Here is a 15,000-nt window from a genome sequence, read left to right as displayed (position 1 = left end):
TATTAGTAACAATGTGTGTTCTACTTAATATTCTACCTGGCGACCAGTCAACCATTAAATCTGCACAGGCTTACTTGAGGAGAGACCTGCTCAACTTGTATTACAAAGGAACAATAGCCATTGAAGTCAAACATGTAGTAGTTATACCATATGATATTGTTGGTTATGTGCAGATACCCGATGGGTGTGGTCATAATGACACGAGGGAGTGAGCTCCCAAGTCTCATTATGACCACGCCCATCGGGTATCTGATCATAATCAACAATATTATATGAGGTAAGTCACTTGTACCATAGTTTACTATTATTCATTATATTTTTATTATAGCTTCCGGAAGCGTGGTCGCCTGTTTACAATATGATGCCAATTGTTATGTCTTTACATTACACTTTGTACACCATATATTTCTATCATAATGACTTTCTATCACCGAAAAATGTATGTTCATTAATTGTTTTTAAAAAGCCGTTTTTAAAGTGCGTATAAATGTTTGGACTGTTGGTTTGGATATTTTTATTAAACATTTACGCATTCTCCGACTTTTAGTACCAGTATTGGCTTTAAAGAATTGAAATTTAAAAATTCAGATAAAATTCAAAGAACCCATATTCGTGCATTTTTCTGTTTAAAAATTTAGCAATACGGTATATTCAACTGACGATGGTGGTTACTCTTTTGAAAATCCTATTTGATATCCTTCATTCTATTACATATTTTGACTAAATTGGCTGGAAAAAGATTTACATGTATATACAATAGATTTTAAAAAATGGTGAAACATAAGAGAGAGAAAAAAATTAAACACAAGTCTGATTCACTCTGTCCACTAAACAAGTTTATCTCTCAAACACGTTCTTATCACCTGACTGCAGGGTCTTTTATAAAACTCTCTATAAATGATACCCGTATTTCTACATACACGTGTTTCTCGACTTGAGGAGAATATGGAAATAGAAAGTCTTTTGGGACGAGACCATTGACGATATTATCTTGTATCAAGGTTTAAGTGAGATTCAGTGCGAATATCTATAATGTATTTGGAGAACTTAGTCTGAGTCAGTTATCCGTGTTTGATATGTGCAATTTTGATCTGGAAGAACTTCATACAGTGGACAGTGATGTTGTTTGGTTTTTTTTTCGAGAATGTGGGCGGGGTTTGAATAAAAGTGTGGGTTATGTACAGATAACCCACACTTTTAACAAAAGAAAGCACGCCAAACTATGGTACAAACTTTACAACACCAAGGACTGGCATGTGTACAGAGGGAAACTGGTGGTATTTATACAGGTCAAGGTCAGTGAGAGGGAATGTTGAAAAGTGTAATAGGAAAAGAGAAAATGCATTGGACCAGACCGGGATTTGAACCCATGCCCCCTGAATCTCTAGTCAGGTGCTCTACCAACTGAGCTATCTGGCCACCGGCGATCAAACCCGGCTGACTACTACATTCCTCCCTCCATAAATGTCTTCATACCTGAAGACATCAACCCAGGATCTTAATCCCCTGGCAGGCATTTTCACCTGTTAGTTCCAGGGGCTGGTAACGGCACCAAATGTAACAGGAAGGGAGAAAATACAACAGACCAGACCGGGATTCGAACCAGGGCCCCCTGAATCTCTAGTCAGGTGCTCCACCAACTGAGCTAACTGGCCACCGGCAATCTAATCCAGCTGACCGCTACAAAGCAATAAAAAATGTGTCAACTATGTAAACCAGCTTAACTTGATATCTGTCGTAAGTCAATCACCCTGGGATTTCCCTGTATTATTGAACACTTGATCCATCAACTTGAAAATCGAGGAACTACAGTGTGTCTGTAAACAAAATAGTGTTGATGTTGCTGTTATATCAGAAACATGGCTGGAATAAAATATTCCTATTGAGTCAGTATCACTGAATGGATACCGTCCATCACAGTTCAAATCCCGTAAAAACTGGAAAGGGGGAAGAGTAGCTATTTTCATAAAAGAAAGGATCTCATTCAAATCTTGGGACAAACTAAGTGAGGATAATTTGGAAACTAAATGGGACACCATTCAACCTCAGTGCCTCCCAAGATAGGTCTGTTTTCATTATGGAGGAATCTAACCCACCCCCCTACCCCCAGATACAAGAAAATAATCAAACCTTTATGTCCTTATGAAGCTGCCATTAAAGACCTCCATTTAGAAATTCTTGAGGAAAGACTTGAAAATCTGTGTCTGTCATTGTTGGAAAGTTGGAAAATCCCTCAAATAAATTACATTGCCAGCATCCAGAGATAATAGATACAATCTCTGAGCACAACCCACTTACAAATAAGTACAAGACTAGTTGTGGCAAAAGTTTTATACCTTGATGTGTCAAAAATGTATGACGTGAGTCATCCGGCATCCATTAACAACTTCTTCCCAGAAATTACTGGGCCGATCTTGACCAAATTTGGTATGTAGCATCTGTAGGTAAAGGAGACTGGAAATTATAAATTTCATGACCCCCTCCTCCCACCCTAAGGGGCCTTAATTGGGGGGGGGGGACTGTAAAAAATAAAAACCTCCAGGGCATCTACCAGAGAAAGTGAGTATATAGTAATGATGAGCAAGGAAGCTTCTACCAAAATTGTAAATTTTATGATCCCCTGGGTAGGGGTTCTGACCCCAGGGTGGGGCGAAACTTACTATATAGTGTTTATGTGTAAAACACTTAAGTAACATTTAAGCTATTGATACTTAATTGAAACTAAATGGATATTTAGAAAGAGCAGGTACTCCTTTATCAAAATTATAAATTTGATGATCTCAGGTGTAGGGGTTTTGGTATTAGGGTGAGGCCATACTTAGTATATAGTATTTATGTGTAAGATTGCTGATACTGCATGTTTAAAATCTAAATGCATACTTAGGAATTATGGAGGGTAAACGTGTTCAAAAATCCAAGCATGTAAACTTGTTAATTGAAACATGCAACAGTGTTAATTTCTCAGTTTCAACTATAATATATGTTTGTAACTCGGGGGATGTACATTATGTTTCTCAGAAATGTATACCTCAGTGTGTACTCTTCATGATTTGTGTAATCGTTTGATTTCTTATCTTACATTTCTCTTTATAAAAATGCATCATTGTTTCCCAAGTTATACGCGGTCATCCCTACAGTATTTCCGTTTGTAGACTTAGTATTTACATAGCTGTACCATACAACATCGCATCTTACACGTTACAAGTCAACAATTGTTTAATATTTATTTATTTTGAGGGTGTCATCTCAATTGGGGATCAAACTTTTACATGCAAATATATAGGGAACATCTTCTCCAGAACCATTGGGCCAGGAAAGTACAAATTTACATGAAAGCTTCCTGAGTAGTACAAATTCAAGTTTGTTCAAATCATATCCCTTGGGGGTAGGGTGGTACCACAATAGGGGATCAAAGTTTTACATGTGAATTACATTGTAGGGAAAATCTTCTCCTCAAGAACCACTGGGCCAGAAGAGTTCAAGTTTATATGAAAGTTTCCTGACATAGAGTAGATTCAAGTTTGTGCAATTCATGGTCATCAGGGGTAGGGTGTGGGCACAATGGGGGATCAAAGTGTTATATGTTGAAAGAGGAAAAATTTCTAAAAATATCTCTTGAACTATATTTAAGCTAGCATTTTGTATATACATTTCTAAGGAAAGACCTTTCATGTGATACAATGGTGTGTACTGATCTTGTGACCTTGACCTGGAAGTTTGACCTACTTTTAATAAAACTCTTACCTACACAATATGTCCATAACTATTTAAGGTAGATCTTTCATATCTTGTATATATATTTTTTATGGCAAGACCTTTCATTTCATATCATGTACATTCTATTTTAGCACCAGAAAATTAAAAACAAGTAATTTTATTTCTTGAGTGATGCCTCTCAGAAAATGACACGATGATAAATTCCTTGCGTATATTTATGAATCTACAGTAACTAGCTTTTATGATTTTAGCATTGATTGATCATATGCAAATTATATGGATATTGCATGTGACCTATATTTTCTGTGTTAGTGACCAGGTTGTAGTTTCTTTTATAGATTCAGACTTATGTGGTTTATTCTCATTACAGATTCATAAACTTTATTTTTGTAAACTAAAAAGTGTGATTTCATTCCACTTAATCAAATGAACCTCATCGTTTAAGTTATCCAGGTGGCCTCTTGTATTATCTTACATATGCATTAGTACTCTTCTTCAAATCAAAATGCCAGGGGTGATTTCTGTTGTCGTCTGACATTAATTAATGCTCTTTGTTTAGTAAATTTTTGATTAGCATCCAATCATAATGAAATGTTTTAAGGATATTTCTCATGTTTTCATTATGTCAGAACGAATGTGACTTATATAAAATATACCTGTGACTTTGGCTTTAAGGTGTTTACTGTCAATGAATTTCAGGTAGTGTCCACCTTAATGTTTACAGTAGGTGATGTGAATGAGCCTCCTTATGATCTTCATTTGACCTCATTAAATGCACCAATTAGGTTCCCTGAAGATGAGCCTAAGGTGAAAGAAAATATCCAAGGTATTCTACATATGCTTGCATTAAGAAATATTACTTTATTTCTATTGGAAACATGTAACTGGGATGAAATAGCTTGATTATTTTATTGTGAACAGCTGCAATTGTTGGAACCATAGTTGTCAAAGACCAGGACAGGGGAGATAATCTACAGATAAAATTGACGGATGATCTTGGAGGCCGGTTGGTGATAATGAATACCATGTGCTCTCAAGTTCAGGTCAGTTTAATATCAGTATCCTTCAAGAAAAGTTGAATCACTTTTAAATTTATCCACATATAATTTAATTTTACTTGTAATTTTAATTTGATTGGCTGAGCACACTGAAAAAAAAATAGTTTAATATATTTTGGATAACTTGAAATTACATTTTCTGGTATTCAAAGACTGTTTGAATTGTCATTTCACGTATTTTCTGTCAGAGTATTTTAAAGTTAATCTTTTAAGGGCAGCAAAGTAAACATTACATGCATAGCCATCACATATTTTCTGTAATGACTCCATCAAATTTGATAAGTAAATTATATGGTTTTAGTTATAGAACTAAGATGGCTGCCTTCACAGCTCAACACTTTGTCAGTACTAAGTGAATCCTTGCATGCTGCAAGTGATTTTTATATTCTTTTCATAAATGAAGACTTGTAGTAATTACAAGGATTGATTTTAATTGTTTTCATATTCTGGAATAAAAACCTGGTTTGTGTCAGTGTATGAATGTTATGATCAGTTTGGCAGATTATAAAATGTAAACTGCCCTAAACCAGGTTATATCCCATGATATACCCTAAAATTAAGATTTTTCCTTAATTAAAGGACACAATGCATATTTCTAAACTCTATCATTTTTTCAGCAAAATTAATTCTTTCCATGCCTAAAACTACTTTAAATGTGTTTTTAATGATATATTTTGCACAGTTTTTTAGTTTGAAAGCGATGAAATTAAAATCTTGCAATATGCATATTTATACTTTCGCTATTTTATGCGCCATTATATGTGACGTCAAATGCACCCTCGGGTTTGAAATCATCTATCAGCCATTTCATAAACAGATTAGATTTAATTGACAAAACACCAATTATCATTTTAACTGCTTGTAAATAGCATTGCATTAAGGTGTTTTCTGCCGTTAAAGGGTGTACTAGTTGTCAGTAGAAAGGATTTAGACGGAGTATTTTTCAATTTTTCGAAGGAAGGTATGAGAAAAAAGACGTAGATAATTCTTTGTTGGAGCAAGAACTTTACCTTTTAAAAAAACCACCCGCTTGGACAGAGATCCAGATAAACTGCGAGAAAATGGATATATTGAAGTTGAGCACTGCTAGGCCTACAGCATAATTATATGCATTCTGTTCTGGTCTTCAAATTCAATACACACTCGGAACAACTGACCTTCACCTTGTAACAACATATAACTTGTGCCTCCAGTTTCTACCATTTGATAGATTTACAAAAAGTTTAAAGATACAAAATAATTGAGCTTTTAATTATAAATAATAAGATATTGAACTCGTAACATCTTGAGTGCCGTCACTGTATAACGCTGTGCTCCCACTTCCTAACGATGTGCAGATCACAATTCAAAAATAATAAGATTGTTTTACCAAAATAAAATATTGTGATTTCCACTTTAAATTTGATTATTTTTATTGATTTGTGCTGTTTTCTTTCTTTCTGATGCAGAGAACCGTGACAGTAGCTAGACCTAGTTGTTAACAATGTAACGTATCATAATTTGTCTAATCCAAAAATAAATAACTGCACTGTTTATTATAGAAAACAGCGCTAATTACAGATGTATAAAGGAATAACATCACCAAGTAATGTGTAGACAGCGACCCATATAAACATTATTTACTTGCAATATTGCCGATTTCATACTCGCTTTCCTCACTATATTTGGGTATTTACATCGCTATTTGTATGCACTGGTGGCTAAAACACATAAGATTTGGGAAATTTGTCAACATTGATTTAAATGTTAATTGTCCACGATGAATAAATTAGACCCCCAAAAGCTGAATTTTGGATAATATCACACGCTACTTTCACAATCAGTTGATCGAAGAAGGGCGCATGTGACGTCACAGTACCACATGACTACCTAACTAATTAACAAGACTTTTTGAAATTGGGGCTTAGATTTAAATCCGTATTGTGGCTAATTATTGGTTTATTTCGGTGAACTAACTATTAGAATTGATTTTTATAAGTAATAGAAAGACAAAATGCATACAATTTTGTATACGTTGGAAACATGAGATGTGTCGTTTAAGTGTGTTGTACTGGTGACACTGCATGCAGGGTGTTCATTTTAAGCCTCTGCTTACTTCTTAAAGAGGCAAAATTTTACAGGACAAATATGATGGATAGATATCATGTACATGTATCAATGTGTGATTTTCCCAGTGCATTTACATTCTGTAGACTCATATCGAGAATAAGTGATATTTGCGAGAATCCTAACTTGTGATATCAAAATTCTTACCTTCATTTATTTATCACTAATTTATATAGATTTGAGTCTCTCAAAGTAAAGCTCTTATAATTTTACAATCTAGCAGTTTGAATTTCACCAATTACGGACTTGTTAATCCACTGTAGATTCCTTATTTCATGCAAGTACTTAATCTCGCAATCGTATAGATGTCAAATTGCGATAACATGAATTTGCAATTGGTCTCATGTTGATCAAGAGTTTTTACATGTATTTTATCAATATAAAGATAAAAGCAAATAATTTTATTTTGCACATGATGCTTCTTGCAAAATTATGTGATAAAAAAATTTGTCGCATATATTTATGGAATCTACAGTAGTATTTTCGTGGCCAGACGTCTCAGTTGGTAGAGCACCTGACTAAAAATTCAGGGGGCCAGTTTGAATTCAGGTCTGGCCCATTGCATTTTCTATGTTTCATTTGTTTCTGTTGACCAGCCTCTGGAAATGGCTGATAAAAATGCCTGCCTGGGGATGAACATCCTGGGTTGATGTTTTCAAGGTGTGAAAACATTTATGGAGGGAGGAATGTGGCGGTCAGACAGGTTTCATCACCGGTGGCCGTATAGCTCAGTTGGTAGAGCACCTGACTAGACTCCCAGTCTGCTCCATTGCATTTTCTCCCTTCCTGCTGCACTAGCTATTACACTGATTGATTGTAGGGGATAAACACATACTGCCTTGGTACCCTGGTGATGCTGGGGTCATTTGACCATGAGAAAGAGGGAGTGGTCAATACATCAATTTCTGTCTTGGACAGCCAAGGTCTGCAGACAACAGCGGAGTTCAACATGGAAATTTTGGATGTCAATGATGCGCCTTCAGTAAGTGGTTCCTTTAAGTATGGATGTGGGCAATTTAATTTTGTTTAGTTGTTTACACTTTTTAGGATTTATTGAATATTGTCTGTAATTTGATTTAGGTCTTAATAAGTTTAGTACAAGATGTTCTCAAATTATTCTTCAAGGACTATATATGGTATGCTTGCTTGTAAGCCGCCTTCATAGCCAAAATTTAATCGTTAATAAAAGTTGGTAAAATTCATATGAGTTCATAATCACATTTATAATATCTTATTTTCTTTTGATTTCGAAAAAAGATATTTTGTGCTTTTAGTGTAAAGAGGTCATTTCAGTCACCATGCACAGAGAAGTGCCCCAAAAAACGTAATTTTGACATCTTTCAGGGCAAGACATTGTTTTTGTTCTTTCTCAATGTCCGTCCATCTGTCGCAAAATCTTGTCAACACTTCTATATATATGGCTTTTCTGATAGATTTGAAACTTTGTACAATGCTTCATTGCCATATTTAGATGTGCATATTGGTGATACAGGAGGATCCAATTATTTTCCTAAAAGTTATAGTGGATCCAAGAGGGGTGGAGGATGTAAAATGGCTTGGGAACACTTCTCCTATATGGGTTATCTGATAGATTTGAAACTTTGTAGAATGCTTCATTGCCATATGTAGATGTGCATATTGTTGGGACAGGAGGATCCAATTATTTTCTTAAGTTATTGTGGATCTAAGAGGGATGGAGGGTGTAAAATAGTTTGTGAACACTTCTATGTGTCTTATCATAGTTCATAATGTCTAAATTCCTGCTCATGCTTCCTCCTTCATACCATGCAGTGCATTAAGGGGAGGAGGTTTCATTTGGATCACTTCCAATTTGGGGAGCTGGGGAGGCATTTGTTTTTCATAAAAACCATCTCTAGTTTAAAAAATTGCAGATACATAACCAGTGTAAAAACCTATCGAGAAACACAATTTTTCCCCCCATAACTTTCTTGTTGACTCGTACCTTTGTATAATGTATGCCGTACACTGCTCATTATGTTTATGTTGATAAATGTTGCTGTATCAAGAACTCCATTGTGAAAATATATTTTTTTAAAAACCACTATAATTATGATTTGTTTTACATTATGTCAACGATTTTTTGAAGCCGAATAAATGAAATAGAGAAACCCCTAGACCTGATTGATTGGTTGCTTTCAGTATGCGAAGAAAAAAAATTTCTTGCCGGCTGCAAGGTGTAGATCAATTTATTAAGCCTATTACATGTACATTTAAGATTACAATTACTTCAATATATCGATGATTGAATAGAAAATATTCAACAAGGCATTAAAATGAAAATGTATACATATAAGCTGTGCATGATAACAGATTTTATGTAAACGTTTATACATATGTTGTATCATCGTTCAATGTACAGCCTAGCTACTACTAGAACTGTATGCACTTGTATGTATGTTGTACTCACTAAATTCATTGTAAATCATCTTTACAAATTCTCTAAAATTGACACTTTAATAGTATGCCGGTGTAATTTGTGCAAACTATTGAAATCTCTTAGTTTCTCAAAACTATGTGATGTCACTTGTCATTTATATACAAAAGCACTAGTCTAGTATGGAACGCCGTACCTATAGAAAATACATTATTATAGCTGCTATTCAATTAATATTTTTTTATGCTTAGACATTAATGATAAGTAGAATTGTATATTAGAATTAAGGAACATTAAACAACATTTATCAATAATTTTAAAATAGTAATTTTTGATAGATTATCTTTAATTGAAAGTATATTATTGCAATACATGGTTTCTTTGTGATATATTTGCAAATTAACAGATAATGTATATCCATAATTGAAAGAACATGATGGAAGTCGGGCATTGAATGAGTGATTTAGCGCTGATTTGTTAAAGCTCATCAGACTAATATTTGCAGATATTATAACTATTTACAAGTACTATTAAATCTGCACAATAATTCAGTTTTTTTCTTAAATATTGAGAGTTAAATTCAGTTAAATGCTTAGACATTAGATGTATAGACTGTATTCATTCCTGTATGTCTGATTACCAGAACTCTAACGTTTCATAACGCGGGTAGGTTAAGGAATCCCTTATAGAATATCACAGGGCACTTTATGCCTCTACTTCTCTGAACTACCAATATATGACGTCATAATGGAAAATGACGTCAAGTCACTGCAAACTTGAGCTGTTATGACGGGGAGAGAGTGTCCAAAACTTTAGACCTTATTTCAAACTGCCTATAAGATGTCAGAACACTGTAGCAAAATTCACGTGTCTGAATTGTATTTTAATATCTTATATGTCCGAATATTTTAAAATAGTTTGTTTAATTACCCTTGATTGAAATTCAGCGTGTTTACACTGCTTTCGAAAAATATACTTTTGAAATGTTTTATACCAGTGATAAGAGGTAATTTTATGATGTGTTTATAAAAGAGTCTAGCACAGGTAATTTATGAGGATTCATTTGAGATCTGTTACGGAAATCGTAAGAGGAGTTTGTTCTCTACCCGAGTCTTGCTTGGTTAAATGTTTGATGGCTTTGTTTGAATACAGATTACCATCAAATGTGTAGGTAAGTGTGTCGGTAAGTTGAACTCTTCATGAAATACGTGTATTTTGTACGCAGGTAATACTACCATTTTTCCCAAGCACATTTCAGATACACAAGGGTACGGTGAGTTCATTTATCAAACAAAAAGTTTAAAATAATTGTTAAATGAGCTGCACTGAAGCGATTTATGTGAAACAGTTCAAACAATTATAAATGACCGTCACGTGATCAACGAAGTCATGTGATATCATAACAGATATGCTAATATATAGCCGAGAGAACCTTCTATACAAATTGTCTGTACCTAAGTATATGAATTACAAGTGAAAACCAAAAACCGACCTCGCAATCCAATGTATGTTTTGAATGCATTTCAAACTCCGGGAAGCCTTAACATAGCTGCGAACAGGGATTTTTTTACCCCTTGAATCCAGGGGCCAGCTAGGGCCTTCAAGTTTGGGAAAAATAGCAATATTTGATTGAAATTGGGAAAATTGTTTTATACAAATAGATAAGAAAAACGAGCAAAAAGTTAACCATTTGATATTTAATTATCAATGTGGTTTAAACAAGCTTTAATTTAAAGTCTTTGGCAGAGAAAAAACTGTCACAATTTTTTTTTTGCAACAGAATGGCACTGAGGTTGGATGGCCCTTCGTGGCATATTCTCATCAAAGCATCCATCATTTGGGAAGTTTTAAGCATCATTTTAGGAAAAACACCTGCTTTTCAGCATTGGGAATGGGGCTGAATATCGGCCCTCTACAGACCCTGAAAAAATCCCTGCATAATCATCTAGAGGAAATATGAATTAGGGAAGTAATGGAAAATATCTCTCGCATATCCGTTATTAAAATCACTCAAATGCCTTCACCAATTCAGTGGCCTACATTTTTGCAGTTACTCCCCTTACACCAGAAGTTGAGGGCGCACTTACCATTAACACCAAGAATTTCAGTAGTAATCTGTTTTAAAAACAACAGACACCTAGAATTAAAAGCACAATGAAAGCATGTGATATAAGCCAGCACGTAGCATAGTGGGGGGTGGGGGGGGGGGGGGGGTTAGAAATTAACAAAGCTCGAGAAAGCAGCAAGGGTTGATCTTTCCATTCATTGATTAAATGATTAAATTCTACTTTTCCACTCCGCACTATCTATAGATCAACCTCTGCATGTAAAAGTAACTTAACGTTGCATGTAATATTAAGAGGGAGCAGACCCATTAATTGAACACTCTGGTGTTAGACAAATATCAAACCATATTGGGTGCCCACTCTTGGCCCATTGGCCTTTTAGCTGAATATAGAGAACACATACTGAGTTTACTTTATTTATTAGTGTAAACAGACAGATTTCATAACCATGATACAATTAGAACTGAAATGGACATAGTACACACAGAATGAATTGGCAGCTACCGACCGCATGTTAAATGAATAAAAAATTGCAGGTCTAGAGGGATATCCGGATTACCGACCATAGGTATTAGGGCAAACCGGTGGCCTCGTGTGAGCACAAGAGCCGACATCCCAGACTGCGACATCAAGGGACCGAAAAGGGGCCCGCCCGATCTGCTTTACCCTGTTCCACCAAATTGCCCCCCAGTGAGTCATACCAGTACCTCCCCCTGATATTCCGGAACTGGGGTCTCCCCTCCCAGTTAAGGAGGTGGAGAGGACACCAAGACTGCAGTCCTGTGTGCCCCAATTAACTTGAATCAAAACTTTTTCACCTGAGCCACCATATACACATCTTACTACTTCATATGAGCCAGTACTTGCTCATATGAGCCACATTAGTCCCTCTGTCTTTGTATGACAGATGGGCTGGGAACAATAGGCCAGATCGGACAGACACTATCCTGTATTGTATCCCCCCCAGACTTGCCACAAACATCGATGATTTTCCTCCATTAACCTTAGTAAACCAGCTAGCACTCCCCACCCCTCATCTAAATATAGCCAGACCCAGTTAAACAGGTAGAGGGTAACAATTGCCCAGTTTGTTGATGAAGATGTGAAAAGCTACCCCAATATTGTTTATAAAAATTTCGTTGCCCTTATCCAAAAGGTGTGTTCCATCGTATCTGAATAAGTTGACATTTTTTACTTTTTACTGAATTATTGTGATGGTTTATAACCAGCAACCCCCCCCCCCCCCCCCCCCCCCCCCCCCCCAATTCTAAGATGAACTTTTGAATTCTTGCACTCTAATTACTCAAAAAAAAAAAACATGACCAGTCTGCTCGTAGGTGGAAACGGAAGAGGTAGGTACTGAGCTGTTCTGTTAAGTCGTACTTGGTTGTGTGTTATACGAATAAGTCATAAAACAAATGTGACATTGTAAAGCCACCAAGGCGGTCAATTAAGCTGGATTATTTGACATTGAATTCAATTAATCTTCATTATTTTTTTGCTCATTTGAGTAATTAGAGTGCAAGAAAAGTTCTAAGTTGATTTACACAAAATATATCTTTCAAAAGATTGAATCATGTGAAAAAAATTTCAACAGAAATATTACACTAGAGATAACCAGTTTGAGATAATTAACATGTTCTGTTTATTAACACCTGGTGTACATTTAGCAACAAGTAGTTTTGTCCAGTGTGAAATGACAAATTAATAATGTGCATGTATGCATTGATTGCACAAGTGTTTTCAGGCATATCATATTGTGTTTTGGTTGTTGTAAATATTGATGAAAATTAATAATGAAGAATTGCTGCTATACTAAAGACATCCTGATTCAGATGGACTAGTTACTATTTACATACTTTGTTACATCATAACCATACATTGCTTGCGAGTAAAACCACACAAGGGACACGTATAAATGTAATCATTGACTAAAATATTTTGTTAAGTTATGATATTTTTAAGTGATTACACTTAATTCTTATAAAAATTCCTTACGTGGCAATTGATTGCAATCAGAAATTGTAAATTTTTTGTTTAATCCTTATATGAGTACACCATCATTTGAGGACCGCAATAATTGCTGCGTGCCCTCTGTAATCGAGGGGGGGGGGGGGGGATAATTTGCACAGCATTGTGAAAAATGTAGGCCATTAATTGAAATGTTTTAGAATATTACTATGCATATCTTGTAAACTTACCAATATATTATTTTGTGTAAGAGTCGTCATGTACATGTTACAAATCACAATGGCAACATTTGTGTACTTATCTATTGGACTTTATGTGATTTTCAAAATCGAAGTATTATGCAATATACAGCAACAGTAACGTAAACATTGATTTGTAAAAGCTTGTTTCCATAGGAACGCGATGGTTGAACAAATCCAAATATTTTTTTTAGTAACTTGGGTACCTAAACCGTCACCATGGTAAATATAGACATTTTCTGAATGGGGGCCAAAAATGACCCATATCATATATAGTCCTTTGCTAGCCAGTCAAAATGGATCTATGTTATTACATAGGAAATGATGCTTTAAGTGATGATTTACAAATTTCACTAATTTTTCTTTCCTTGGGACTTGGTAAACAAAATGGATGAACTACATGTATGTAGTATTTATTATCTTGCATTGAAATCAAATTTATAAAATTACAGGTACCAGATTGTTGCTTGATCATTTAAAGAGTTTACAGAAAACATGTACACACTAACTGTAGATTATTTTAGGGTCCTAAATGTAGGACAAGTCCTAGAACAAACTGTCTGTAAATTGCAGAATTCAGTGTGCCCATTTAAAGGTGCACATGATAACTACAAATTATATTCAATGTGAATATATAGTCATAAAAAAGTATGGGCAGTCAAACTTCATCATTATAGCAGGAAATAGAACCTATCCTTTTTTTATATGTATATATCAATCATTTAAAGCACATGATTAATGTCTTTAGTTGTAGTTGAATTATATGTTTGGAAGTTGTATTCCCAACAGATAAACTTTGAACTTGTGTGGGTAAATGCCTATTGATGAATGAGTCAGGGTTATGCTTTCTGCAGTTGATTCAATTGCTATTTTTGGCAAAATTTTAATTGATAATTGAAGATTCAATCTTCTTTGTTTCTGTGTTTTCAGCATCCTCAAATCATTGAAATGATGTGTTTGCTATTCCAGGAAATCTTATTGAATGGAGAGGTGGTCACGGAAGTGACAACCACGGAGAACAGCAATGGAGCCATAATTGCCGACCTGACAGCAGCAGATGATGATGCAGACGACACTCACAGATTCTCTCTGGTGGACTCAGCAGATGGCAAATTTACCATTAAGGGGAAACAACTCATGGTGATGACAATTTTACACTAAGGAATTCGCTGCTAATTTAAAGATTTGGAAATTAAAGTACATATTTAGCTTAAATGAGATTTAGATTCACAGAGTGTCATTCTTTCCCAGCATTGTGTCTTTGAGTTTTCTATATAAATCCCTTTTTTCACCTTGAACAATGATAATGTGGTAAATAATTTCAGAAATTACTGTAATCTGGATTTTCGTTTTATGAAACAGGTAATTTAAATGTGTTAACATATAAGCATGATAAAGATATTACAAAAAAGTACCAGTACTTCAGACTAAAATATTGGCAGTGTTTT

At 35.0% G+C, this 15,000-nt stretch overlaps 1 protein-coding gene across 1 annotated transcript in view; it reads left to right on the top strand.

The window, feature by feature from the left end:
* The window catches only part of LOC125651112 (protocadherin Fat 4-like), a 137,079-nt gene that overhangs the window by 39,312 nt on the left and 82,767 nt on the right, over positions 1-15,000 (top strand). Inside the window, exons 10-13 of the mRNA XM_048879703.2 lie at positions 4,417-4,543; positions 4,639-4,760; positions 7,702-7,863; positions 14,522-14,692. Of these exons, the coding sequence (XP_048735660.2) occupies positions 4,417-4,543; positions 4,639-4,760; positions 7,702-7,863; positions 14,522-14,692 (582 nt within the window). The remainder of the gene's footprint in view (positions 1-4,416; positions 4,544-4,638; positions 4,761-7,701; positions 7,864-14,521; positions 14,693-15,000) is intronic.

Source organism: Ostrea edulis, chromosome 5 (genome assembly GCF_947568905.1).
Source record: "Ostrea edulis chromosome 5, xbOstEdul1.1, whole genome shotgun sequence".
Taxonomy (NCBI): domain Eukaryota; kingdom Metazoa; phylum Mollusca; class Bivalvia; order Ostreida; family Ostreidae; genus Ostrea; species Ostrea edulis.
This window is presented reverse-complemented; position numbering and strand designations above follow the sequence as displayed.